The sequence below is a fragment of the Cucurbita pepo genome, chromosome LG04, assembly GCF_002806865.2.
Source record: "Cucurbita pepo subsp. pepo cultivar mu-cu-16 chromosome LG04, ASM280686v2, whole genome shotgun sequence".
NCBI lineage: Eukaryota > Viridiplantae > Streptophyta > Magnoliopsida > Cucurbitales > Cucurbitaceae > Cucurbita > Cucurbita pepo.
This window is the reverse complement of record NC_036641.1, coordinates 1,512,937-1,540,448: the sequence shown is the minus strand read 5'-3', so window position 1 is coordinate 1,540,448 and position 27,512 is coordinate 1,512,937. Positions and strand designations below refer to the sequence as shown.

At 37.0% G+C, this 27,512-nt stretch overlaps 3 protein-coding genes, 1 long non-coding RNA gene and 1 other non-coding gene across 7 annotated transcripts; 1 reads left to right on the top strand and 4 right to left on the bottom strand.

Moving 5' to 3' along the window:
• Positions 1–439: 439 nt before the first annotated feature.
• On the bottom strand, positions 440–511 carry TRNAH-GUG. Its single transcript has one exon. It is a non-coding gene; the product is annotated as a tRNA-His (tRNA).
• Positions 512–10,136: 9,625 nt separating this feature from the next.
• Positions 10,137–16,092, bottom strand: LOC111792907. 2 transcript variants are annotated; one of them, XR_002814860.1, is made up of 5 exons: positions 16,012–16,092; positions 15,771–15,938; positions 15,614–15,691; positions 15,453–15,546; positions 10,137–10,223 (listed from the first exon to the last, which is right to left on the bottom strand). It is a non-coding gene; the product is annotated as an uncharacterized LOC111792907 (long non-coding RNA). The 2 variants fall into 2 exon arrangements; XR_002814861.1 differs by lacking the exon at positions 10,137–10,223 and adding an exon at positions 11,253–11,340.
• LOC111792858 (formin-like protein 11) lies at positions 15,545–18,611 on the top strand. Its single transcript, XM_023674463.1, has 4 exons — positions 15,545–16,875; positions 16,960–17,150; positions 17,286–17,521; positions 17,837–18,611. Exons 1-4 carry the CDS (start codon positions 15,644–15,646, stop codon positions 18,527–18,529), a joined length of 2,352 nt encoding a protein of 783 aa, XP_023530231.1. The 5' UTR covers positions 15,545–15,643; the 3' UTR covers positions 18,530–18,611.
• Positions 18,612–19,776: 1,165 nt separating this feature from the next.
• Positions 19,777–20,741, bottom strand: LOC111792893 (protein SRC2 homolog). The gene has a single exon (XM_023674514.1). It carries the CDS (start codon positions 20,691–20,693, stop codon positions 19,992–19,994), a length of 702 nt encoding a protein of 233 aa, XP_023530282.1. The 5' UTR covers positions 20,694–20,741; the 3' UTR covers positions 19,777–19,991.
• Positions 20,742–23,192: 2,451 nt separating this feature from the next.
• On the bottom strand, positions 23,193–26,621 carry LOC111792882 (protein indeterminate-domain 7-like). 2 transcript variants are annotated; one of them, XM_023674498.1, is made up of 4 exons: positions 26,131–26,621; positions 24,860–25,167; positions 23,676–23,976; positions 23,193–23,601 (listed from the first exon to the last, which is right to left on the bottom strand). In XM_023674498.1, exons 1-4 carry the CDS (start codon positions 26,182–26,184, stop codon positions 23,284–23,286), a joined length of 981 nt encoding a protein of 326 aa, XP_023530266.1. In that variant the 5' UTR covers positions 26,185–26,621; the 3' UTR covers positions 23,193–23,283. The 2 variants fall into 2 exon arrangements, with proteins under 2 accessions (XP_023530266.1, XP_023530267.1); XM_023674499.1 differs by lacking the exon at positions 24,860–25,167 and having other exon boundaries at positions 25,823–26,621.
• Positions 26,622–27,512: the final 891 nt, after the last annotated feature.

Here is a 27,512-nt window from a genome sequence, read left to right as displayed (position 1 = left end):
TAGGTCGAGTCGGGTTGAGGCACGGGTTGCTGCAGGCGCAGGTTGCTTGGGTCGAAGATGTGTTTGATGCAGGCGGGTCCGACTGAGTCGTGTAAGCTGAGAGGATTTTTGGTTGCATGTGTGACACGTTGCGCAACGAGACACTGACGCATGTGTAGGTCGAGTCGGGTTGAGGCACGGGTTGCTGCAGGCGCAGGTTGCTTGGGTCGAAGATGTGTTTGATGCAGGCGGGTCTTGGCTTTGTAGATTTGAGCTGAAGCTCGGTTGTTAACTAGTCACCCGACTCGGATTCATATCCAACCAGTAACATCTTCCTCTTTGATATTTCGTCTAATTGTGACTCCATTCTAGTGTGTCTTCCACTCTCACGACGTCCCAAGTCCTTGTGAGTACCTAAACATACAGATATGTTCAGTTTTCAAACTCCTGAAAAAATAATTGTGGCTGCTGGGATTCGAGCCCAGGTCTCCACGGCCACAACGTGGAATTCTCACCACTAAACTACAGCCACACAATGTTTTCTTAGATTTTAAGCCTCAATCCGAGAAGTTTCACCCTTGTTTGGTGTATGCAAGTATCATAGTATGAGCCGTTTTCCCCTTTTTATCCTTCTAAATCAATGGGGTGAAATTTGGTTATGCCGCGTTACGTCCCTCCAAGTAATCCATGCTAGTATTAGTAGCACCATACATTTTGGTTATGCCTCATTTGACCCGTCCGTGCAAGTACTGGTAGTACCATCGTCAAATTTATTTATATGCATGAGAATTGTAGTAATTACCTCTCTCTGAGCATGTGAATTATATTGGATTGTGTGATGCGGCCTTGGGAACAGTTGTCTGTTGAACACAACTCTTGGTAGGAAACACTTGCAATCCAAAAGAGATTACAAAACACGCTCTAGAAACTACACAATTTCTTCCTAAAATATCTAACCATTTGTTCGTAAAATACCTAAATAATTTTCCTTAATTAATTAGGTATCTTTATTTTTAAAATAGTTAAATCATTTTCCTAAAATATCTACTCATTTTATTTTTAAAATATCTAATTCATTTTCCTAAAATACATCTTTATTCCTAAAATACCTAAGTTATTTTAATATAAAGTACACAAACAATTTGCTCGTATGATTATTGGGCTTGATCTTATTGGGCTAGTAATGATATTTTATCACTCTCTCTCAACACTTGTCCTCATTCGTCGTTTCATATTGAGTTGACATCAAAAGCCCTCATTCATCGTTCGATATTCAGCCCTTTTGTAGACAAGTCTACCACTTGGTCATCTGTATTATTTCTTCAAGGCTTTGTCTCTAATAAAATGATGGTGCACCTCCACATGCTTTGTTCTACCATGAAACATCAAATTTTCTACTAGACGAACCGCAGATTGGTTGTCGCAATGAAGTGGTATCGGATAGTAAACTTTTTGTTGCAAATTCTTCATTAAGAGTTTCAGCCAGAAATTATTGGTTGTCTTCTGCTACACCAAGAAATTATTTCCAAATTGAACTTGAATACATACCCTACGCTTGATCTTCGGGTAGCATGATATCCTGCATAGTCAGCATCACGATATCTAGCTAGCCTGCAGTCTTTGCTTCTTTTGTACAAAAGATCATAATCGATTGTACCTTTGACATATCTCATGATCCGTCGAGTCGCATCCAAATGAGGCTTCTTTAAACTTTATATGTACTGACTAATGATTCCAACTCCATTTCAAATTCCTTCGGTTGGTCAATGCAAATCTCTCTGTTTAACTCTCTATGCAAGTAAGCATTCTTCATATTAATCTGTTTAACTCTCTATGCAAGTGTTGGAGGAACCTGTACAATAGTGATCTTCACTATTGGACTAAACGTTTCATCATAGTCTAGTCCATATTGTTGAGAGAACCTTGAATCTACAATCTGAGTCTTGTATCTCTCGATTTATCCATCCATAATACACTTTATTTCGTAAATCCACTTGCAAAAGATGGATTTGATATCTCCTAGTTTTGTCACTAGTTTCCAAGTTTGATGTTGCTCTAATGCTATAATTTCTTTATCCATTGCCTACTGCCAAGCCGTATTTGACGATGTCTATTCATACGTCTCTGACTCTTTAACTTTGTCTTCTATAATAGCTGTATTGACATATTTTGGATTTGGCTTATGGATTCTTTCTGACCATCTAAGTTGTTGAGGCGCCATTTCCTTTTCACCGAGTTCACTTGATTAAGTCACTTCTTGCTCACTAACATTAGTGTCACTCAAATCTCCAGGCACATCCACACTTAAGCAAATGTGTATAGTTTGCTCCATCGTCTTCTGTGGAAGAATTTCTTCAATGTTATCCAAGCCTGGTAATACTTTCTTCTAGTTGCAATTAATGGATAATTATCCTCTTCATTTAAGCTTCTCCAATGGCGGACTACGAGTTTAGTTCAATAATTTTTCGGCATATCGACTTGAGTTTGTGAAAGTACTGAGCAATCGTCATGTCACGTTGTGAAATTGATAACAACTCATTCTCCATAAGTTGTAGCCTCGTATCGTTCTTCTTTGAGAACAATATCACGAACGTGTCCCATAGTTCTTTCGGTGTCTTGTCATCCCAAATATGCTCTAACATCTCTTCTCTGATTGTGGTCTTCAAGGCAAACATTGCTTTGTCTGCTTCGATTATCCATTTGCGCAAGGCGTCGTTAGAATCCTCTTCTGACGACAGTTTCTAAGACATCATGCATGTTGCCCATGTATTGTAGTTGTTGTTGCTGAGTTTCTTAATTCCTCCAATGATTTAAAAATCATCCATTGTGTTTAATATCTCAGTAATACCAATCAAGCTTTTTCGAGAGTCATAGACTACTCATGATACAAAGAAACTCACTCACTAATAACCTCAAGAAATTGTATCTGACGTGGAAGGTCAGACTGAGCTGCAACCACAAAACATATTAAAAATTTCAAGAGATCAAACAACCTACATCAACCTCGCTCTGACTGTGATAAGTGTAAGAACATTAAGACTATGATAAGTTAGGGAATGATATGACCACAAAGTGTTTACGATATGACATAATTATGATATGATATATTGTGATGTGATATGTTATGTTTAGATTGTTTTGTGTGACCATTGAGGTAATTATTGTATGAATTGCACGTTATGAAATGACATGTTAAAAGCATGGAGCGTTATGTTATGTTTTCTAAATTGTATATATACAACATGTTATGAATGACATGATATCACGATAAATGAAATGAGATGTAACCCCGTTAGGATTATGTATGATACGTAAACTGAAAAAATGAGAAATGACATGTTAAGCATGAAAGATGATAGCGGAGTTATATTCATTAATGATAAAAGTAAAAATATTGGGGACCTCATGCATTATGTGCGCTCATGCATTTGGGGGATACCCCTATTCCATCACGAGGGTACGGATGCGTACATCCAATGGCAGGGGTACATTCGTTATGTTTTGCATAGCACTGTCGTGACTGTTACTAGTTCTAACAGGTGTCCGGCCTAAGGAGCTCCCAAAGTATGCTCACCCGACAAGGAAAGTGGCCTAGTGGTGTGCGAACTGACTGGTGAGCCCATACTTGCACGTATGGGTTGTGTGTAGAGTATATGGTACACGTCCAAATTACCCGTTAGGACAATACCGTATGAAAATAGATTGAAAAGATAAGTCCCGTCATTGCATTCGCATGTTCTTGCATTTAACCCCAATAGTGGGATCACTTGCTGAGTATTTCTTTAAATACTTAAGCTATATGCTACTACATTTTTCAGGTTAAGGCAAGACATTCTTGTACGGATGACGACGACATAGCAACTCGAGACCATGACACATGCATAGGATAGTGGTATTTATTTTCTTAGACTTAGGCTAATATAAGATGTTTTTAACTTAAACGCTTATTTATTTTATTTAGTCTTTTGTTATGTCGTTTTGAAGATGTTTTAGAAACACGCAAGTCCATGACTATGTTTTAAGATAAAGGTTATGTTTTATAGAATTTAAATGAAGTCTTCCATATTTAATGTTTATGGTAGGTATACAGTTGCGACTTTAAATTAAGTAGAAAATTTCGGGCCGTTACATTAGATAGCATTAGTGTTAGTGGGTTAGAATATTTTCTAGACCTAACTTAATTGTTCAGGTTGTCAATTTTTCAACCCGTAATTTTTTTTTTTTTGTATAGGTTGGTTCCAGTTATTCAATCGTTTATTCAAAATTTTAATTTTAATAAAAATAAAAATGTTAGTAGACATAGACCCAAGCAAATGTATTTCACAACTAATGGAAAGACTAACAATGTAGAAACAAAATAAAAAAATGAGGTCATAGGCCCCACGACACATCTAACAATCCTCTTTGTCACACCCTTGTCTATGCATACACACATAGCAAAACACCTATCATCTAATTTGTGGTAGTGCCTCAAAACACTAATCGTCTAACATATGGTCAAAAATTAAAATTATTACCATCTAGTTTGTTATTAGGAACCAAAATATAAGTTATCAAGTCCATGACCACGATGGTAAATTTGGTCTATTCACGAACAAGTAACTCTGATAATTTTATTTCATAAATACCATCTCATTAAACATATGTCAGAAGTCTCATAAACAAATCAAAACAACATTTTCGGACAGTCACAACCACTACAACAATTCGATAGCAAACAAAATGCATGCATACATAGCTATAATTAAGAACATACAACAACATCATTTACCTCAATCCAAGTTGTTAGGATCATACAACAACGCACACACTCGATCTAGATGAATACAAAGAACAGGATAGAGAAAATGCAAGGAGAATATTGGCTAAAGGATTTGTATTAATGACTACAGATATGTACAGTAAGAGAGAATGTAGAGAATATAGTAAGTACATTTTCAAAGCTCTGTCAGAGGGGATATTTACTATCTTTACGTGAATAACCATCTACTATATATAACTATTTGTCTATATAGTTTTACGAGATATAATTTTTTACTATAAATAACTATTTACTATTTATGACATTTTACTTTATATGTCATTTACCAAATATAGCTTTACTATGTATAACCGTTGACTAAGCTATAAATAAGCAGTAGAATTTCATTCTCGACCATGAGCATCTTCATGTTACCATACCAATTGAGGCTTTGCACAACCTCAATATTTCAACATCAACACATTTTGTCAACATGTTTGTTGGATTCTTTGCACCATCTATCCTCTCCAAACACATCAGCATCTTTCACTAACTTGCAAGTGAAATGGTATCGTCTTCTGTGTTTTCTCTTTAAATGATAGACCGGATTCTTCACCAACTGTATGACACTTTGACTGTCTCTATAAAGAATCTCTTCGTGCTGCTTCTTGCCCAATTCTTCCAAATAGTCAGTCATCCATATCGTCTTCTTTCCAGCTTCAGCTATTGTCATGTACTCAACCTCAGCACAACGCATTTTTGAAGCCTAGACGTCCCATCATCCATGGTTTGCTCCCACTTGGTTGTATCCTCCAACTATAGGGCCTCATCAAAGGGCTCTGGTTCTTTTTCATCAACAACAAATAGTGTAACGAAGGTACTCAACAACAGATAGTGTAACGAAGGTACATACAATCTGGTACTCTGATACTACTGGATGATTTTTTCAACACCGGTTCAGGTGTCGCTTGCTCTACTGCTGGTTCCTCTGTAACAACCTTAGGAGTTTGTTGAGTATCTGCTTCAAGATCACTAGGTGATTTTCTCCGCAACTCAACCTCAACTCCCACTTGCTTCGTTGTCTTAGAACCTTACTCCACATCTGGTTCCTCAACAGTAGTCTTAGGAGTTTCATGAGTATCTGCTACAACATCACTAGGTGAGTTTCCCTGCAACTCAAACTCAACTCCCACTTGCTTCGTGGTCTTGGAACCTTGCTCAACATTTGGTTCCTCAGTAGTAGTGTCAGGAGTTTCATGCGTATCTACTACAACATCACTAAGTGAGTTTCCCTGCAACTTAAGCTCAGCTCCCACTTGCTTCGTGGTCTTGAAACCTTGATCCATATCTGTATGGATCATTTTCAACCGCACTTTCTTCAATTCTCTGGCAGTCCTTGTGAAGCTAACTCGTTTCTACTTGCTCATAACATAGTTCTCATAACGACCCACATCAACAGATTTCTGACATTCTAAAACTCCTTTCGCAGCCAACGTCTCCATTCCTTTCACGCTCATATGTCCAAGTCTATTGTACCATAGACTTGAATTTGAAGCACTCTCAGCAACAGCAGCTACATGTTCATACACCCTACAGTGGTGTATAAGGTTCCAGATTTTGAGCCACGTGCTACCACTGTAGCACCCTTCATAATCTTCCACGAACTCTTCCCTAACTTTGTTGCATAACCTGTGCTATCCAACTAACCAATAGAGATCCGGTTCTTCTTGAGACTAGGAATATATCTGACATTCTTTAATGTCCACTGATTTCCTGCCGGAGTTTTTATGCAGACATCTCCTTTTCCTTTCATCTCCAAATCTTTGTTGTTGGCAAGATACACCTTCTCGAAATTTCCAGACTTGAAATTCTGGAACAACTCTTTATTTGGAGACGAATAAAAATATGCACCTGAATCCAAAATCCAGGATTCAATCTAACTGTCCACGCTGAGGATTAGAGCATCCCCAATGTCTTCTGCTGAATTTATAGAACCATCATCATCTCCAGATTTGTGATTCTGCTTTCTCTTTGGTTTTGTACAACCTGTCCAAAAGTGACCTTTTTCTCCACAATTTCAACACATTACGTTTGGTCTATTTGGAGATTTTTCTCGGTTCTTTGATTTTGATCGCCCTTCGGTTTACTTCTTCCCCGTTGGTCAACACTGAGAGCACTACTAGATGAATTTTCAGTTTCTCGTTTGCGAATACTTTCGCTGAGAACTACATCTCGAATTTCATCAAACTTCAGTTTATTAGATCTTCGGGAACTGCTGATTGCGGCAACAACAGTATCCCACGACTCGGGCAAAGATGACATCAAAATCAACGCTTTAATTTCATCCTTGAAATTAATTTCTACTGAACTCAGTTGACTTACGATCATATTGAATTCATTTATATGATCAGCAACAGATCCACCTTCAGACATCTATAGATTGAACAATCTCCGCATCAAATACACCTTGTTCATAGCCGACAGTTTTTCGTACATATTCGACAGGACCTTCAACAAATCTGACGTTGTCTTCTCTTTGATGATGTTGAACGCCACGTTTCTGGATAGCGTCAACCGGATCAGCCCTAAGGCTTGTTGATCCTTGAGCTTCCATTGCTCTGTGGTCATGGTATCCGACATCACCCCCCAACAAGGGTTCGTGAAAACCTTTCTGATACAGATAATCTTCAATCTGCATCTTCCAGAAATCGAAATCGGATCCATTGAACTTCTCAATTCCAATCTTTGAACTTTCCATTTTCACAGATCGTGGTGACTTCTGGCTAGCTCTGATACCAGTTGTTAGAATCGCACAACAACGCACACACTTGATCTAGATGAACACAAAGAACAAGATAGAGAATATTGGCTAAAGGATTTGTATTGATGACTACAAATTTGTGCAGTAAGAGAGAATACAGAGAATATAGAAAGTACATTTTCAAAGCTATCGGGAATATATATATGGTTTAGCTTAGATATAATCATCTACTATATATAACTATCTACCATATATATAGTTTTACCAGATATAGCTTTTTACTATACATAGCTATTTACTATTGATGACATTTTATTTTATATGTCATTTACCAAATATAGTTTTACTATGTAAAACCGTTGACTAAGTTGTAAATAAGCCGCCCATAACCTAACACAAATATCAGTAAGCATCCTACTCCATTCCAAATCTCATTTTCACTTGCACATAATTAGTCAATTTTTTCAAAAAACCTAAATTAGTCTCATCTAAAATAATAATAGCTAAAAGCAAGAAAAAAAATCAAAGTAAACTAACCTTAAACTAAATTTAATAGGAGTGGTTGAACCAAACTAGACTAACTAAAGGTTTAAAGTTCGGCAAAATATTTAAAGTCGTCTAATAATCTAACTAAAATCTCAAAACACGAAGTGACATGCCTAATAATCTAACTAAATCTCAAAACACGAAGTGACATGCCGAAGCTAGATCAGGATTGCTTAGACTATAGCTTTCAGAGTGAACACCATTGGCCACCAAGGATGTTCTCACCTTTAGTTGACAAAAATAAGTTGGAAGAAGTTGAGTATTTAAAAATAATACATTTGAGTGGAAAAATGCAAACACATACAAACTTGACTATAATTAACATGATTGATGGTTCCTAAAACCTAATTGGCCTTGGGCTCCACTTTTTTCAGATAAAAATTGTATGTGCATGCACTTTCGTATTTTCTATGCGTATAATTACACTCGTCAAACGAAACATCAAAAAAAAAAATGCGTAAATAAAATTATGATTATACGCATATGAATAATTGGTGAATGGAGAAGTAATCTACGACTAAAATAATCAAACACATATCCTACCTACAAAATAATTAATTCAGCGACATGATATAACATAGAAATATTTCTTGTATAATGCACATGATTAGCGTTCATATCATCAATCACTTGTCAATCATAGCAAGTTGTATCAATAACTCATGAATTGTAACACTTGAGCCTATGCAAGAACCTCCCTTCTCTCGTTAAATTTAACTTTGAGAGATTTTATTAAGAGTCTTAAATGCCAAATTTCAAGATGGGACGATAGAAAAATAATAAATATATTAAAGTAGAAGGGCATTTTGGTCATTTTAGTGCCTCTTTCTTAAAGGAGTGCGCAAGTAAGTAAATTTATGAAATTAGGAGGAATAAAAGAGAATAAATAAAAACAGGAAAGAACAAGAGAAAAGAGTTTGGGAGAAAAGGAAAAAGTAACCGAAGGCTTCCGATCATATGTGACATGCATGGATAGGATGAATTGAGTCGAGTCGGGTCACACATAGGCAAATCAAGTCGAGACAGAGCAATTCGAGCGTAGTTCTCAAACTTGGGTCCTCCTCTAATGTTACGACGCGAGGCCATCATAAACACTAGTCATGTGTCCTCATCGTTTGTTGATACGTAACCCATGCATAGCTAGACACACTCCTCTTTTGGATGGTCGACACGTGATGTCTCTCATTTGCTGACACACTTCATTATGGCGGTACAATTTTAAAAATTTTTTTCTCAAATACCAATCAGTTTTCAATTCCTTTGAATTTTTTTATATTCTTTTACATAACTCGAATCAACTCGGTTCCTTCTTCAAAGTTGTACAATTTTAATCCATTTTTTCTTAAAAAAAAATATTTTCATTCAATTTTGTTGACTGTGGAGAGAAATAAGGCTCTTCAAAGTTCGTCTAAAATATATGATCTTACATTTCTTGACGGAAAAATTTAGAACGTAGCTCTTTCAAAAATTCACAGCTATAAGGAAAAATTGAGACTAAAACTTGAAAAAACTCATCTCTTGTTCTTCTTTTATTCTTAACAAATTTGAGTAATTCAAGTGCCTAGATTTATTTTCCGATGACATATGAGCTGTTCTTGTGAAGAGACCTTAGACCTTATGACATTTGATAACTTTTCTTTTTTCTTCCATAAAAATTATGATTATGGCGGTTGCAGACCTCTCCCTCACTTTAAGAAATTTTGATTAGATCATTTGCAAACCTCGATCTCGAGAATGAAATTTGAAATGAAAGCTATCAAATTCGAATTTGTCGACCTCAATAGTAGAGTCACTTAATATATATTTTTAAATATTCATCCAATTATTATAGACTATTTTTCAAGTAAAAGCAAATTGTCTAGGCATAGGTGATGGTGTCGGCTTAGACGGCTATGGAACAATGCTATAGGCAATTTATTCGGCATTTTAATCATGTTTTCATCAACCTGTAACGCCAACTAATTGAAAGCCCAATTTATGATCCTACTACTAAAGCAAATTAATTTTTTTCACTGACAACGTTTTATCCGTTAAAAGAACAAAGACAAAAATAACACTTTTNCCTAGGTTATCGAATGAAAAGAAAATCACTCTCAACAGTAAAAGACATTAAGTAAATAACACGATCTAGGTGGGACTTCTGAAGTCTCCCGCTTGTTCATGTCATTGCCTCGATCACACCATGTCTCATCTATCCTAAAAAATAAATAAATTTGGTGAGTAATAGGATCACATAATAATATTTTTCAGTTTTGATCTCTTTTTAGGTATATGATTACAAGCTCATGAGTATTCAAGTTAAATTGGAAAAGAAAATATTTTAAAAGTAATTGTTTATACTTTTAAGAGTTCTCACAATACATTCTTTGGCTAATGCCTTTTTAACTCATTTAAAGTATTAAAAAAGTATCTTCGCTCGAAACAATATATAAATAAATTTAATTTAATTTCTTAAACAACATAATTAGTTTCAATTTCAAAACTGTAACGGTCGAGATGCAGATATTGTCCTTTTTGGGCTTTTTTTTATCGGCTTTCTTCAAGACTTTAAAACGCGTCTGCTACAGGAAGGTTTCCACACCCTAAATGGTGGTTTGTTCTCCTCCCCAACCAATGTGAGACATCACAATCCACCCTCTTCGGGACCCAGCGTCCTCACTGGCACTCTTTCCTTCAAGACTTTAAAACGCGTCTGCTACGGAAAGGTTTTCACACCCTTATAAATGGTGGTTTGTTCTCCTCCCCAACCAATGTGAGACATCACAATCCACCCTCTTCGGGACCCAGCGTCCTCGCTGGCACTCTTTCCTTCCTCCAATCGATGTGGAACCGCTCCTAAATCCACCTCTCTTTGGGGCCCAACGTTCTTACTAGCACACCGCCTCGTGTCTACCCCCCTCCGGGGAACAACGAGAAGGTTGGCACATCGTCCGATACAACAATGTAAAATTTCCATTACAAATGGTATCAGAGCCAGACATCGGACGATGTGCCAGCCTTCTCGCTATTCCCCGAAGGGGGTAGACACGAGGCAATGTGCCAGTAAGAACGCTGGGCCCAAAGAGAACAATATCGGCTAACAGTGGATCTGGGTCATTACAAAAACAATTTTAAATAACAGTGTCAAGGGAATAATATTCGCCTCTCGATTGATTTCATTTCAATTCAATATTATTCTAATTATTGGTAAGTAAATGAGACGTTACAAAACATCNAAAACCAGGGTATTTCTTGGTTTCGACCCTTATTTTCATCTTATCCTCTTATCCAAACAACCTAAAAGGGGTCGGTGATTCGTTCATTGAACATATCCCTAGTCAACAATAAGAAATACACATAAATATAAGTATTTAATGTAGAAATAATGTTGGTATTTAACATGTGAACAATGCACACAAAACATAATTATGTATGAGGAAACAATGGTTGTTGTCTTATTTGTAGACAAAGAGGAACACAGAATCAGGCTTTCTAATTTTCTACCCAATGGGGTTTTTATTTCCCAAACATATTTGTATTATAATTTTACAACATTTTGTACATTATGATAAATATATATTTTAATAAATAATAAATGATAAATGCTACAATATAACAAAAATTCCTTCTCTTAATTATTATGTTGTTTCAATTAAAGTAGTCACATGGGAGAGTGTTCTCAATAATGTATGGAATAATTTCCCTTGAATTTTGACTTTCTCTCCCCCCTAAACATTTTTTTTAATATGGGAAATATAAAATAAATAAAATTAGAATTGTTTAATTGTTTAATTGTTTAATTTTTTGTTGTTGTAGCTCAACATTGGATACTCTTTTTGGGTGTTAAAATAAATAAATGTGAGCATTTAATATTCCTCTCTTGGTTTAATGGGTATGAAATAAATATCTTACTTTTCTTTGTTTTCAATAATAACATTGGTTCAAACTAGTTGATACCATTATTATTATTTTGATACCTAATGTAAGAATGGTCCTAATTAGATAGGGTTCTTCTATAATTTAAGCAAACTTTAGCACATTTTCGTTTTATATTTCTTAAATTAGAATTTCAGATTCATTTTTCATTGGCTGTTTTTTATTATTATTATTATTATTATTTTGATATTTATTTGTTCAAATCTTCGATTGTTTTAGAACTGTGTTGGTCATTTTAGAATACCATGTTGTAGTGTGAATATTCTGAATAAGTAATAAGTTGACACAACTAGTAATGAGTTGTCAACATGGTTCGGGTGGGGTTGGGACATGACACAACTAGCTTTGTATTGAGCAGTGTCATAATCTTGACACGCACATGACAAGCGGAAAAGGGAACTCTAGTTTTTGTTAGGAATCGCGAACTTCATAATGGATCTCATTTTTATTTCTTGCCTAGCTTTGTATCTTTTATTAGGAATTGTGAACCTCCGCGATATTGTCTACTTTGAGCATAAGCTCCCTAGCTTTGTAGTTTTTGTTAGAAATCACGAACCTCCAAAATTATATGATATTGTCCATTTTAAGCATAAGCCCGTGACTTTGCTTTTGGTTTTTCCAAAAAATCTAGTATTAATCCAGATGTATTCTTTCCTTGTAAACCCATAATTAATCCCTTAATGAGCCGTTGTGGGACTCCTCTCCCAACAATTCTCAACAACTTTCTTGTACCTAAAGCAAGGTTCTCATTTGTCGTCTAAACACAACTCATGTAGAAACTAAGCTTGTTAAGTCATATACGTCATCTATGCGTGCACGTTCGCTCCTTACAACTCTAGTTGACTTGGCCAAGTCATTCGACTCAACTTTACCCCTACTTTAGGCAAAGGTCGTTCAAATACAATGTCACATCTCATCTTGTCATCATACTTCTCAACCATACGATCAACGTTTCATGATGTCATCCCAAATTTTGGAACGTCATCAACTTTTACTACTCACTTTGACACGCTTATCAATAATCAACTCATGGACCATCTTTATGATCAAGGCACCTTGAACATCCACATCCGTGTATTATCAAGGCATGAATCTCTCATGTTCATATAGAGTAATTTACATATTCCATATTGGAGAGCGGTCTCATATACCAACATCTAACTCATGGATTGGGAGAGGAGTTTTACATTGGTTAATTAAGAAGTTGATCATAGGTTTATAAATAAGAAATACCAAAAGCCAAGCCACGAGAGCTTATGTTCCAAGTGGATAATATCATACCATTGTGGAGACTCGTGATCCCTAACAATATCGACACACCAATGTCGTCTGATGTTGTCCTCGAAAAACCCATTTTCATAGGAAAATGCCCAAAATGTTCCTCTTATAACACTCACCCACACTATGATACATATGTATAATGGGGTAGTTCACTTAAACCATAGAGCCTAGGGGTGGTGGAGAGCTGATACCATACCTCCTCTCCTATAGTACATTTTGAAACATTTTTTGGTTGGCAAGAGTTGACTTGTATAGTACATGTTGAGACATTTTTAGTCTTATAGGAGTAAATGTGATTTTGGTGATTGATTGGCCTCGTGCAGTATCTTTTGGGTATCTTATTAACACCAAATTTGGCGAGATTTCATTTTTCATATAGATGGAGTTAGCTCTAGAGTTGTATGCCGAAACTCATATTAGAACCTTGACTTTTGAGGTTATGGCCTAGGTCCTATCCGACCATTTTCGAGTCTATCTCTACCACTCTTACCTACTTATTACTTTCAATCTTGCTTATGCTTCAACACACTTTTCTTACTATAGTGGGTTATGCACTATTCTCCTTGGTTGCATCATGATACTTGTTTGTCTCGGCTCTCATTTATGTTTCAACCATGGATTAATAGAATAATCGATTAGGNAAAAAAAAAAAAAAAAAAAAAAAAAAAAAAAAAAAAAAAAAAATCTAACAATCAGATTCAACTCAACCGGAAAATAGATGAATTAAATTAGGTTGTGAATTCAATTTAGTTTTCTCATCCACCAAAAGTAGTTCCTCCATCCCAACTAATGTACACCTAAATAAAAAGTTTGGACTATCAGAAACCATTAAGGGATTGAATGCATGGTACTCAACTATCCATATATATCATAGAAGTAGGCTGATTGCTAATCAAGTAGCTGACAACATATTAAAAAAGGGTTAGAAATTGTAATTTAATGCAATAACTTGCATTTAATTGAGTCAACTATTAAAACTGGCACTCAAGGATGATGAAAGTGAAAATATTAAAATCATAATTAGTTGCATAAAATCATAATAACAACTTAACACTTGGTCTTAAATATCATGATTCACAAGTNTTTTTTTTTTTTTTTTTTTTTTTTTTTGAGAAACAAAAATCAAACTCTTAAAATTTTATACTTTAAAGATCATTCCATCTTGGAGGATCGTGTTGTTGATACTTATTTATTTGATATAAAGGATCAAGTATGAATCAACGGGTGTAATTTTTTATTCCCATATTTGTTTTGTTTTGGTTGTGGGTTTTCACTTTCTCTCTCCTCAAAATTGGAAAATTAGGAAGCTGAATGGGAGAGAGAGAATGGGGTTCATCAGCCCCCTTTGCTTCCTATTATTCCCTCATCAAACTTCTCCTTTTCCTTTTCCTTTTCACTTTCCCATCTTCACACTTTGCTTTCATAAGAACAAACAAACCTCACATGAAAAGGGGATGGGCCATTTATTTCATGTTAATACATCTAATCCCTTCCCATCTCTATAATATTATTCTTGTCTTTCAACTTTCCAGATTTATTCTATGCATTCTTTACTAAACTCTTACAATTATTCTATGTTCATCTCTTAACTTTTCTTAAATTCAAATTTTGGGAAAAGAAATGAGATCTAATTTGTTTTTAGATCTAAATCTATGTTTGTTTTTTTGAGTTATCATGATATTGTTTTAAAATATTACCTATCCCCATATTCTTCATTCCTAGCCTACGGGAAGTATTTGCATCTTCAACCTTTGTCCCCACCCTAACCTCTCTCTCTCTCTCTTAATAATGAAGTTGGTGAAAACTTATGAGTCCCGTCTTCCTCCCTCTGTTAGGCAACTCCATTAGAAACAAGGGTCCCACCAACATACTTTTTCTCTGCACTCTCTTGATTCCGTGAACTTTTTATATCTTCTGCTAAACACACTCTGTTTCTTCTGCCAAAATCCTCATTTTCTTTTTTTAAACATCAGACATTAAGTTTTTTAAGCCCTAAACCGAATCTGATGGATCATTAGCTTCATAAAGGTTAGAATCACGGATCAACAAGCAGCAAAAAAGCATGTTTAACTTTTCTCTAACACAATCCAGAAGAAACAAAACAAGACAACACAAATGCAGAAACGGTGGGTGCATTGAATGGTGCTTCTTCAGATGGGCTTATGAGATAATCACTGAAAATAATAAAGAGTGAATCAAAAGAAAAGTAAGGAAGGTCAGTTTACATACCCAAAAACAAACAACTGCCAGCGTCACAGAGGTGCCTTGGAGTAGCATTGAAGACTTTCTTCTTCTTGTTCTTCCTCTCTGTAATCCAGACTTCCTGCACTACCCAACATTAGGTTCAAGGATGTGAAAACAATAGAGTTGTTGTGGGAAGAGATTCTTACTTGGGTTTGATGAATCTTGATTGATGAACAATGGGTTGTGTTGTGAAGTGCGTTTTCATGATTGTAATTGCTAATTCACTGTTGAGTGCAGCAGAGAGCTTCAATGTAGAAGAGCTTGAGAGAGTTTCAGGGGAAGATGAGAGTGGAGGAAATAGACCTTTAATTCTGGAGAGATTCAGAGCTCTACTTGGACTCAATCAAAGCCCATCAGATCTGTCGCCTTCGCCGTCTCCATCACCGGCCGAGGCAGCTCGTCCAGTGCACACTCATAAACATTCCCGCCCTCATCAGCTTCGCTTGCACAAGAGCCGACCAGTCTACAAATCTAAAAGACATGAAGATGCAAGAAAAAGAGTCAGAAAAATTCTTGTTGCAGTTCTTGTGTCTACAGGAATCACCATTTTGATATGCACTATTGTTGCCTTCTGGGTCTGCAAGAGGTTTAAAATTCGAACAGAGGAACCCGCCGAGAAGCTTTCTATAACGAGTGAAACAGGAGAGAAGACAGCCAAACAAAAATCTGGGTTTGATCTTTTCGATCTCAGTACGCATGGAATGGATGTTGAAGAACACAGTGTTTCCTCATCTGGGGAGAGAGTTACTCCTGTTCAATGTTGTTCTTCTGATGAGGAGGAATCATTCCATTCTTGTGGGGATCCCAATTTGTCGAATGTTCGTCTTTCAAATGCTTCTGAATCTTCTTCAGCTAATGTGAAAACAAATTCTAATTCTTCAGAACCTAACAAACCATTAACTTCTGACCAGTTTCATCTTACCCCTTCTCCTTGTAACTCAGAAACCAAGGATGTCCCATCTTTAGCTCCGCCTCCACCACCGCCGCCGCCGCCGCCGCTGCGACCATCTCCGGTCACTTATCGCAGTTCATTTACCCTCTCTTCACCCTTTTCAACTGGATCCACCTCCTCTTCTGCATTGCTAAGATCATCATCTCCTGCAATGTCAGATTCTTCTTCGTTATCTCAAATACCATGGAATGATCTGCCATCACCTCCAAACATTGCAAAACCTTCACTACCATCATCTACTATTCCTCCACCCCCTTGTCCACCGCCAAGTTTGAAAGAAAACGCTTATTCTTTCAAAGCCCCACCTCCTCCTCCTCCTTCCAAACTCCCTCAATTCATGGCATTTGGAAAAGAGGGAAATCTGCTGCCGAAACTTAAGCCTCTCCACTGGGACAAAGTAAGAGCTGCACCAGATCGATCAATGGTGTGGGACAAGCTAAGATGGAGTTCATTTGAGTAAGTTCTTGTCCTTGTTCTTGGTTATTCATCTTACTTCAAGTTTTTCTTCTGATTGAACCTGATGAACTCATGAAAAAACAGGCTAGATGAAGAAATGATTGAGTCACTATTCGGCTACAACCAACATGGTTCAATGAAGAATGGTGATGCTAGCAACAAAACCCCTTCTCCAAGCAAGCATATACTAGAGGCTAAGAGACTCCAGAACCTAACCATACTCTTAAAAGCCCTGAATCTCTCCGCAGAACATGCCTGTGAAGCCATAGAACAAGGTATGGCAGAAAAGAACATTAATGATTCTCATATTGAGCTCATATTTGCTATAAGAGAATATAACTCTCTGCTGAGAACAGTAAATTGTTACTTTATATTGCCATACTCTAATTTTGGTAGACGTGAATAATCAGGGACTGGGTTGCGTTTAAGACAACTTGAAGCACTGGTAAAGATGGTACCAACACAGGAAGAACAAGCCAAATTGTTAAGCTATGAAGGAGACATCGGTGAATATGGGTGCACAGAGAAGTTTGTGATAGCAATTCTGAGAATACCATTCGCCTTCCAACGAGTGGAAGCCATGCTCTACAGAGAAACTTTTGAAGATGAAGTGAATCATCTCCGGAATTCGTTTTCAATGCTAGAGGTAACAACACAGATATGCTACAATTTGTTCTAAAACAACGAAAACAATATCAATAGATGCTAAAATGGCCTTAAACATTGCAAAATCGAACTCACTTTTTCTTATTCTTCTTCCATTTCTGTTTTATAACAACAAGAACAATATCCAGAGATGCTAAAATGGCCTTAAACATTGCAAAATCGAACTCACTTGTTCTTATTCTTCATCCATTTCTGTTCTATAACAACAAGAACAGTATCAGAGATGCTAAAATGTCATTAATCATTGAAAATTTAACTCACTTTTTCTAATTCACATCAATTTCTGTTCCATCAGGAGGCTTGCAAGGAGCTAAGATCCAGCAGGCTTTTCCTGAAACTACTTGAAGCCGTGCTCAAAACAGGGAACCGAATGAACGTGGGAACAAGCAGAGGAGGCGCAAAAGCATTCAAACTAGACGCACTCCTAAGACTCTCCGACGTCAAAGGAACCGACGGAAAAACCTCCCTCCTCCATTTCGTGGTCCAAGAAATAATCCGATCAGAAGGAATCCGAGTCTCCGGTAGCATAATGGGGAAAATCAGCCAAAAGAACAAATCGAGAACAATCGAAGAAAGAGAAAACGATTACCGAAGAATGGGATTAGATCTGGTCTCCGGCCTGAGCACCGAATTACACAACGTTAAGCGAGCGGCAACGACCGATCTGAAAGTTCTGGCGAGCGCCACAGCGAATCTGAACGAGGGAATGGCGAAATTGCAAGAACTGGTGTTGAAGGGACTGTGTGGAGATGAACGGAGTGGGAACTTCGTGAGCGCAATGAAAGGGTTCTTGAGCTACGTGAAGAAGACGATGGAGTTGGTGAGGAAGGACGAGGAAGGGGTGATGGGAAGCGTGAGAGAGATCACAGAGTACTTCCATGGAAATGTGAGCAAAGAAGAGACGAATCCGCTGAGGATTTTTGTGATTGTGAGAGATTTTCTGGGAATGTTGGACAATGTGTGTAAAAGCTTCAAGATCGGAAGTTGATTCATTGATTGAGAGAGCAGTTTTGTTTTTTAAACATTCTTGGCGGGCAGCCACTACCAACCAATACTGACGCAGTATTCAANTTTTTTTTTTTTTTTTTTTTTTTTTTTTTTTTTTTTTTTTTTTTTTTTTTGTAAATTGATAACCAGTGGGGGTTGTAACCTATAATCAATGGTGTTAAAGATATTTAGTACTAAATTATAGCTTACCATATATATCATATTTTATATTTTATTATAAGACAAATATCTAGATATTTGCTTTCTTACTTTAGTTATCTATTTATTGGTATTTCCATTTATTACGACATCCTTGTTATTTGTTTGATTATAAATAGATAACTTTCACAACATTCAGCTATGGTGAATTAAGCAAACATTTACGAGCGTGCATGAGTTAGGTTGAAAAAAATGTTTTGGACCAACCCAAAATTCGAATGGTCACCCGAACAAGTGTTCACAACCCCATCTTCTATTTTCAAGTTGAATTGGATTGATTTATTGAGTTAATTCTCTATTTTAAGTTTTTTTTTTTACTTTTGCTCATAAAATATATTAAATTAATAACTAAAATCTCATACGGTTAAAATATTAAATATTTACGGATTACAAAACATCAATAAAATTGATTACAAACGTTAAATATTTAGGATAAGATTGGATTATAACCCTATTTTTGAGTTGACGGTGGGTTGGGACCAACTAAAAAACTGTACATTGAATTTTTTATTTTCTAAAAATTTAACCCAACCTAAATTTTAAAGTTTATGTGTTGAAAGTACGTGTTATTCTGTTTATCATATCAAAAGAGCATGACTATGATATATAATTTTTTTAGTGATATAAAGTATATTATTAATCATTTTTACATTTAATAAAAAAAAATTAAAAAAGGGTATGAATCGATTGTATCAATTAAAAATCTTAAGGTAATAATCATATCAATTTAAACTTTAATTGTTTCGTACTATCTATAGCTATTTTCGCTGGTTTCTATTTCAAAAATTATTTCAAAATCATTCGCCTAAAATTATTATTCTTTTAATGTAGTAACACGAAAAAAAATATAACTATTCAATTTTTATCCGGAGCATAAAACTATTTATTTGATTGATATGAACTATTTTGTAATTGTTAAGGTTAGATTGTGTGGCAACGTGAGCCAACGTCAGCAGAAAGGAGGAGGAGAGTTTATATTATAAGATAAGGTTGGGTACATTATTTTGATTACCCTATTGATATAAACCATTTTTTTATTGTTACAAATGATTTAATCTAAACGTTTATGCAAACACATATGAGTGAGAGTACTATTTACGATGGCATTTATATAAGATTGAACTATTAAATATTGAAGATTTAATATTTCACGTAACAAAGTCAACTCAGTATTGTGGACATCGCTGTTTCTCAACCCGAAATCAAATCTCCGATCAACATCCCACTGCCGCCGTCCTTGGATTCTAAAGCCGTTGCATTGGCGGGTACCCATACCCCGGTGGTGGTGGCTGGTAACCGCCATATCTATATCCCACGTGCGGTGGTGGATACGCCCCCGGCGGCAGAGGGTTGGGGTATCCACCGTGTGGTGGCCGGTACGCTTCCGCTGGTGGTGAATATGTAGAGCTAACGTCAGGAAATGTAGACGGATAAGCCATAACCTGCGGCGAGTCCACCCCGTTCATGTTGCGTGGCTCCTCCATTGGCGGCGGCGGTGGCGGCGGTGACGGCGGCCGTTCAATTTTATATTTCTCTCCAAATTTATAAGCCAAGTCCAAATTGCCCTTCACAGTCCCATTCGACAACCGGACACTATAACTACCGGATTTCTCCTCTTCTCCGGCGCCGCCACCATCAAACATCTCCTTAATCTGAACATAAACAACCCCAATTTCTTTATTCCCCAAACTCCGATTAGAAATAAGTTTGATCTTAAGAGTGACACGATTCTCCTGAACGGCGGCGTCGTCGACGGTGAATTGCGTATGAAAATTCCACTTGGGGCTGGTGCCACCGTCTTTGTCGACATCGGTCTTCTGTTGCGGGTTGTTTAATTGGTCACCGGAGATCGAAACGAGGGCGAAAACGTCCATTTTAGTCATGAGATTGACGTCTTTGAGATCACTGGCTTTGATAATTCTGATTTCCAGTTGCCGGACATCCATTTTCAGATTGTGGGGAAATTTTGGTTGGGATTTTTTGAGGATTTTAAGGTTTTGGTTTGAAGACGAGGAGTGGAATTGAGAGCTCAAAATAGAAGGAATTGATCGCCATTTTTGAAAGGGAAGGAGGAGAGGAATTTTCTTGGCGCCATGGAAATCGTGGAATTTTTCCTTTTTTTCAACGAAATTAAAACAATGACCTTTACGCGTTGACTTCTAATTTAGAAAAGTCTTCGTTATTATGGTCTCATCATCCAATTATTGTTCTTTGTTCTTCTTTCTTCTGTTGAGGCTGCTATTATTTGTTGTCTTTTTTTGACTTTCAAGCTTAAATTTCTAAATAATTGACAAAATCATAAATACTCTTATTTAATTTGAATATTATTAAGTGAAAATCCTAAATTTTTAACCACAGGTTTTTTTATCATTTATTATGACGTTGTGTTAAATAATTAAATTTAATTTGGTTAAATTAGATTTATAGATATTTGAGTCGTCTAGGTTTAAGTGTTTAAATTTTGAACCCTAGTATTTCCCGCGGTTGAGGAGTCGACAACCTTACTGTGAGGTAGCAACTGAGACGATGTGACAAGAGGCCACACAAAAAGAGTTTGAAGCCATTAAGAAGAACAAGACGTGGACACTAACTAACTTACTGTCCGGACACAAGTCCATCAGTTTGAAGTGGTCTTTAAGTTGAAGAAGAATAGTGAATGAAATGTCATCAAACATAAAGTAAGACTCGTAGCAAAAGGATACGTGCAATGACAAGGAGTTGATTTTGACGAGGTTTTCGCACATGTGGCTAGACAGGACACTGTAAGGTTGATTCTTACCCTCGCAGTTCAACACGGGTGGGAGGTCCATCACTGGGACGTCAAATCAGCATTCCTAAATGGTGACCTCCAAGAAGAAGTGTATGTTGCCCAACCTGAAGGGTTCGTCATCAAAGCGAAAGAGCACAAAATGTACAAGTTGTCAAAGGCCCTCTATGGTTTACGACAAGTACTGAGGGCGTGGAACATACGTCTGGACAAGAACTTAAAGAGTTTAAACTTCATGAAGTGCTCGCAAGAACAAGCGGTGTATACAAGAAACAATGGGGTTGAAACACTCATAGTTGGCGTGTACGTTGATGACCTAATCTTCATTAGTACAAGTGTGGAAGGCGTCAAAGAGTTCAAGCAGCAAATGATGAAAGAATTTGAGATCAAGAGGACACATCTTCATCCAAGTCCAATGGGTGGAAGTTTGTAGGTGACAACATATCAGCATGGAGAGAAGGCAACTCAAGAAGTTGGATGTTTATCATGTCAATGTCATACGACGTCATCTTTTGATCTTGGTTAATTCATATATCTCTTTATTACGCAGGTGTCGCCCATTAATTTTCATATTGGTTCATCCTTAAACCACGTTCTACTTAGAGAGGTTCTACTATTTCATGCCTAAGATTTAGATCAGAATTTGGAATATGAATTTAGTACCTGATTAGCCCGGGTATTCTCCTATATCTCTTGCAACACAATCATATTACCTATTTATTTTGAAATACTTCTAAGAGTGAAAACGAACCCCAAATACCAAATAAGTGTCCTTTCAGTTACATCTTTTCTAAGAAAATTTCCAAAACTTCATATAATATAGGATTGCTCCATGTCGAGTACGTTTGTCTTAGAAGTTTTTATAATTGAGTCACTACAAAAGAGAAGAATCGACTCGATCATCAAATTATAGATTATAAGTTCATAACCCTAGTCCATCTACCGGCTGAATAGATCTACTAATTCTTTGATTCAGTTAGTAGAGAGATTTTGAACTAAGAAATAGATTTTAGGAGAAGATAATCTAAAAAAGGTATCCTCAGAAATTTCAATAATCAGATTCATTGATATTCCTATAGTAGATGTTATCATCGATTTTCCTCGTTTTTTACGGTTTTGGACAATTTAAGAGTCAAGAATGTTGGTTTTGTTAAGATTTCTGAAGAAGTCTCGTCGGAATCGAGCTCCTCTCTCTCTAGAACGTTCTCTCTCTCTAGAACATTCTTCCTCTTCCCATTTCCTTTTCTATTCTTTTCTTCCTCTTTTTTTTTCTTTTAATCATGTGTTACAGGTGCTTAAGGAGGAGGGAGAGAAGAATGACCGAATTACCCCTCCGGGTTGACTTTGACCATATTTATAATTTTCCATCCTTTTTCTTTTATATTTTCCTTAAAGTTCAAGCATTTTCCTCTTCCGTCTCATCTCAAAATTTGGTATTTAAGACTCTCAACAAAATTTTGGGAGTTCGACTTTAAAGGTAAAATTAGATTTTTCATTTTTCATTGAGGCTCGGGTCTTACACATACAAACAATATCATACTCAATTCGATGGAATTGTTTGATCTCGATGGAGATCTTCTCTAATTTCCCAGGTGAGGGGTTATTTATGGGTTTCGTCCAATCATTAATAATTTGATTATTTTGAGATAATGGGACGTGAATTTGATGATTCTTACAATTACTTTCTTATAAGCATATAAATCTATATTCATAATTGTGAACAATTTGTTTCTTAAATGTTTCTACCAAGAACCACATAAACAATGAAGTCACATATGACCTTGCTTTCCCATGGCCCCTTGGTGGCAAAAGTAACCCACATTCTCCATAACCCCTCCAAACCCTACACTTTCTTCCGCCTGAAACTTCCTCCCCTTCCCTCCCTCAGCCCCCAACAAATCCAACGTCATCGTCTTCCTCGCCCCCTCCCCGATCGGCTTATCGAACATCCCATTGAGCATCAGAATGTCATCGATCATCTCCATGTCCACACCTCCGCCAATGTTTTCTTGTGGGCATTTCTGCAAACAGGTGGTGGGCAACATCCCACCAAATGAAGAAGGAGCCATTGTTGTAACGAAACCGTTCTGTTAAGGACACAAATAAGTGATTAAATCTACGGTAATTAACCCATCAAAATGATTAAATCAATGTTCAACACCTTTTGTTGGATTATGGGCGAACTGACGGCAGCTCCCATCTGCGCCGCCTTCTGCAGCAAGGCAGTGGCGGACATGAGGGCGGCGGAGGAGGAGGAGGGAAAGTGGTGGTCGTTGGAAATGGAGGATGAAAACATGGACCCGGCTGAAAGGTTAAAGGGCTTTGGAGGGATAGGCATTAGGTCGTGGTGGGGCAGCGTTATGGGCGGCGAGGCAGCCATTGTTGCTCCTCGACTAGCTAGTTTGTTGCTTTCTTCTGTTAAGGCATCGCAATATGCTCTGTGGGTTATGAAGCTATCTCTCCTGCCAAATATTGAACATGGGTTATTGAGAACATTTTGAAAATTTTAAGGTTGTTTTTTTAAAGAAAGTGTTAGGATCAGAACGATCACGGGTTTATTAGTAAGGAATATATCTCCACTGGTTTGAGGTCTTTCAAAAAGCCCAAAACAAAGCATGAGAGCTTATGTTCAAACTGGACAATATCATACTATTGTGAAGAGTTGTGATTTTTAACATGCTATCACAGTCATGCCCTTAATTTAACTATGTCAATTAAATCCTAAAATGTCGAACAATGAAGTTGTGAGTGTCAAAGATGTAGTCAAAAGTGACTCAAGTGTCAAACAAAGAGTGTACTTTGTTCGAGGGCTCTAGAGAAAGGAGTCAAACCTCGATTAAGGGGAGACTGTTTGAGGGTTACATAGGTCTTAAGGAATGCTCTATGATATATTTTGTTCGAGGGGAGGATTTTTGAGGTGGGTTTATAAGTAAGGAATACATCTCCATTGGTACGAGACATTTTTGGAAGCCCAGAGCAAAAATACGAGAGTTTATGCTTAAAGTGGACAATATCATACCATTGCGGATGATGTCAATAAAATCCTCAACTGTCGAACAAAAAAATTGTGAGCCTCGAAGAAGAAGTGAGTCAAGTGTCGAACAAAGGGTGTAATTTGTTCAAGGGCTCAAGAGAAAGGAGTCGAGCCACGATTAAGGGAAGACTATTCTAGGGTTATATAGGCCTCAGGAGATGCTCTATGGTGTGGAAGGTTTATAAGTAAGAAATATATCTTCATTGGTATGAGCGATTTTGGGAAGTCTAAAGCAAAGCCATGAGCTTATGCTCAAAGTGGACAATATCATATCATTGTCGTGATTCAAGTACAAAGTTTTAGATATTAACCTGGAAAAGACAGTGCCACAGTCACATTTGTATTCCTTGGAGCCACAGGTTTTGAGATGAGCTTTCAAGTCCGAATGAACTGCGTATTTCTTAGAGCATTTCTCACACTTCCAATTCTTCTCCCCATGTTTTCTGCTGAAGTGCTTCTTGATTCCGGTGAGGTCTCCGAGCGCTCTCGCTGGGTTGTGGTGGACGCACGACGTTTCTGGACATACGTACACCCGCCTCCTCCTCGTGTCGCTCCCGCTCGTCCGTTGCTTCAGCTTCCATGGCAGGTTGTGGCCTCGCCTGTGTAGCTGCAAGTTCTGGTCTCTAAAAAAAAAAAAAAAAAAAAAAAAACACTTGTTTCGGATATTTTAATAATGCAGGAAAAGTCCAAACAGTACATACCAATCATTGTAATCCCCTCCAATAATTGATGTCCTTCCAACTACCCAAATATTTAAATTTCTCTCTCTAAAACAATTATTTTTATAAAAAAAAACCCAATAAAAATAGAGACAATTTAGAGTTCATTTAATATTTTATTTAAAATATTCNTTTATAAGTAAGGAATACATCTCCATTGGTACGAGACATTTTTGGAAGCCCAGAGCAAAAATACGAGAGTTTATGCTTAAAGTGGACAATATCATACCATTGCGGATGATGTCAATAAAATCCTCAACTGTCGAACAAAAAAATTGTGAGCCTCGAAGAAGAAGTGAGTCAAGTGTCGAACAAAGGGTGTAATTTGTTCAAGGGCTCAAGAGAAAGGAGTCGAGCCACGATTAAGGGAAGACTATTCTAGGGTTATATAGGCCTCAGGAGATGCTCTATGGTGTGGAAGGTTTATAAGTAAGAAATATATCTTCATTGGTATGAGCGATTTTGGGAAGTCTAAAGCAAAGCCATGAGCTTATGCTCAAAGTGGACAATATCATATCATTGTCGTGATTCAAGTACAAAGTTTTAGATATTAACCTGGAAAAGACAGTGCCACAGTCACATTTGTATTCCTTGGAGCCACAGGTTTTGAGATGAGCTTTCAAGTCCGAATGAACTGCGTATTTCTTAGAGCATTTCTCACACTTCCAATTCTTCTCCCCATGTTTTCTGCTGAAGTGCTTCTTGATTCCGGTGAGGTCTCCGAGCGCTCTCGCTGGGTTGTGGTGGACGCACGACGTTTCTGGACATACGTACACCCGCCTCCTCCTCGTGTCGCTCCCGCTCGTCCGTTGCTTCAGCTTCCATGGCAGGTTGTGGCCTCGCCTGTGTAGCTGCAAGTTCTGGTCTCTTTGAAATCCCTTGTTGCATATTTCACACACAAACCGATTCGTTGCCATTAACGTTCCCGGCGATAACGCTACCACTTCCGCATCTGGGTCTGTATCTAAGATAAGCTTCCAAAATCATATCAACCCAATCTAATCCGAATCTTTGATTGAATTATAAACTTATTAGATTAAATTGAGTTTAAATATAAATTCTCCAAAAATTAAGCAATAATCTTTAATAGTTTAGAAGGTAAAAAATTTAAATAAATAACCCGATTCGAATTGGGTTTGGTAAGTGTTAAGAACTACCACTCTGAACAATTATATTTACTCTAAAAATGTCATAATTCGACAAATCCAATCTACGAACACCGTTCTTCATTAAAATTTTAATATTAATTAAAATGTCCATGTCTAAATAATTCTTATTATTGAGTTTTTATGGTCGTTAATATGAATTAATGTGTTAATATATAATTAAAAATTTCTTAATTACATTGATTTAAAAAAAAGGTAGCAGCTAAAAAAAATTTCCAAACCCAGAAAGAACTACATAAGCTCGTTATTTCAGAGGCAGGCCTTCCTTCAGCAAGCAAACAGAGAGAGTAATGCTCAGCAACCAAAAAAAAAAAAAGAAAAAGAACAAGAGCAACTCAATCAGAGATTCAAGGAACAAGAACACATATACCGTAACAAAGATAACAACACAGAAACTCAACGCACAAAACCTAACACTATTTGTCGATCAAATCAATATTGCAATCAATGTAATCCATGAAAACTACGAAACCCCATCTAGAGATGAGCAAAATCGAAAACCCAGAAAGGAAATAGCAAAAAAAGGAAATACCCAATACGCTTATCCAAAAGGGGCAATAAACGAATATTCGCAGGATTCCCAGAAGCTCAAGCGTCAACGAAATCAGATCGATTCCACAGGATTAAAATAAATGGGGAAAAAACTATTAAAAAAAACACCCAACAAGAATCTGAGAGAGAAAGGGAGAGAAACCTTCGTAAAATGCTGATATACTCAGAGAAAAGGAGGTGCATAGGCAAAAGGGGATCGCTGAAACTGAGTGGCAGAGGAGAAATGAGGACGGCCGCCGGGGCTTTTTGGCTTTCTTGGAGGCGCAGTGAGTGTGGNCTGAGTTGATTCTCTAAGCTCAAGCTCCCACCATCATCGGAGCACCCTGAGGCTTTGGACATTGAAGAACACAGAACAAACACTCACCAAAACCCTACAAATGATATCAATTTCTAGAGGAGGAAGAACAAGGGCATGATTTTGGCCTTCATTCTTGGTGGAGAGGAAGCTTTTTTCATGGCTCACTCCAAATTAGAACCAACAAAATAAAAAAGAAAAGGCCTCTTTTCTTTCGCCTCCCATTACATAA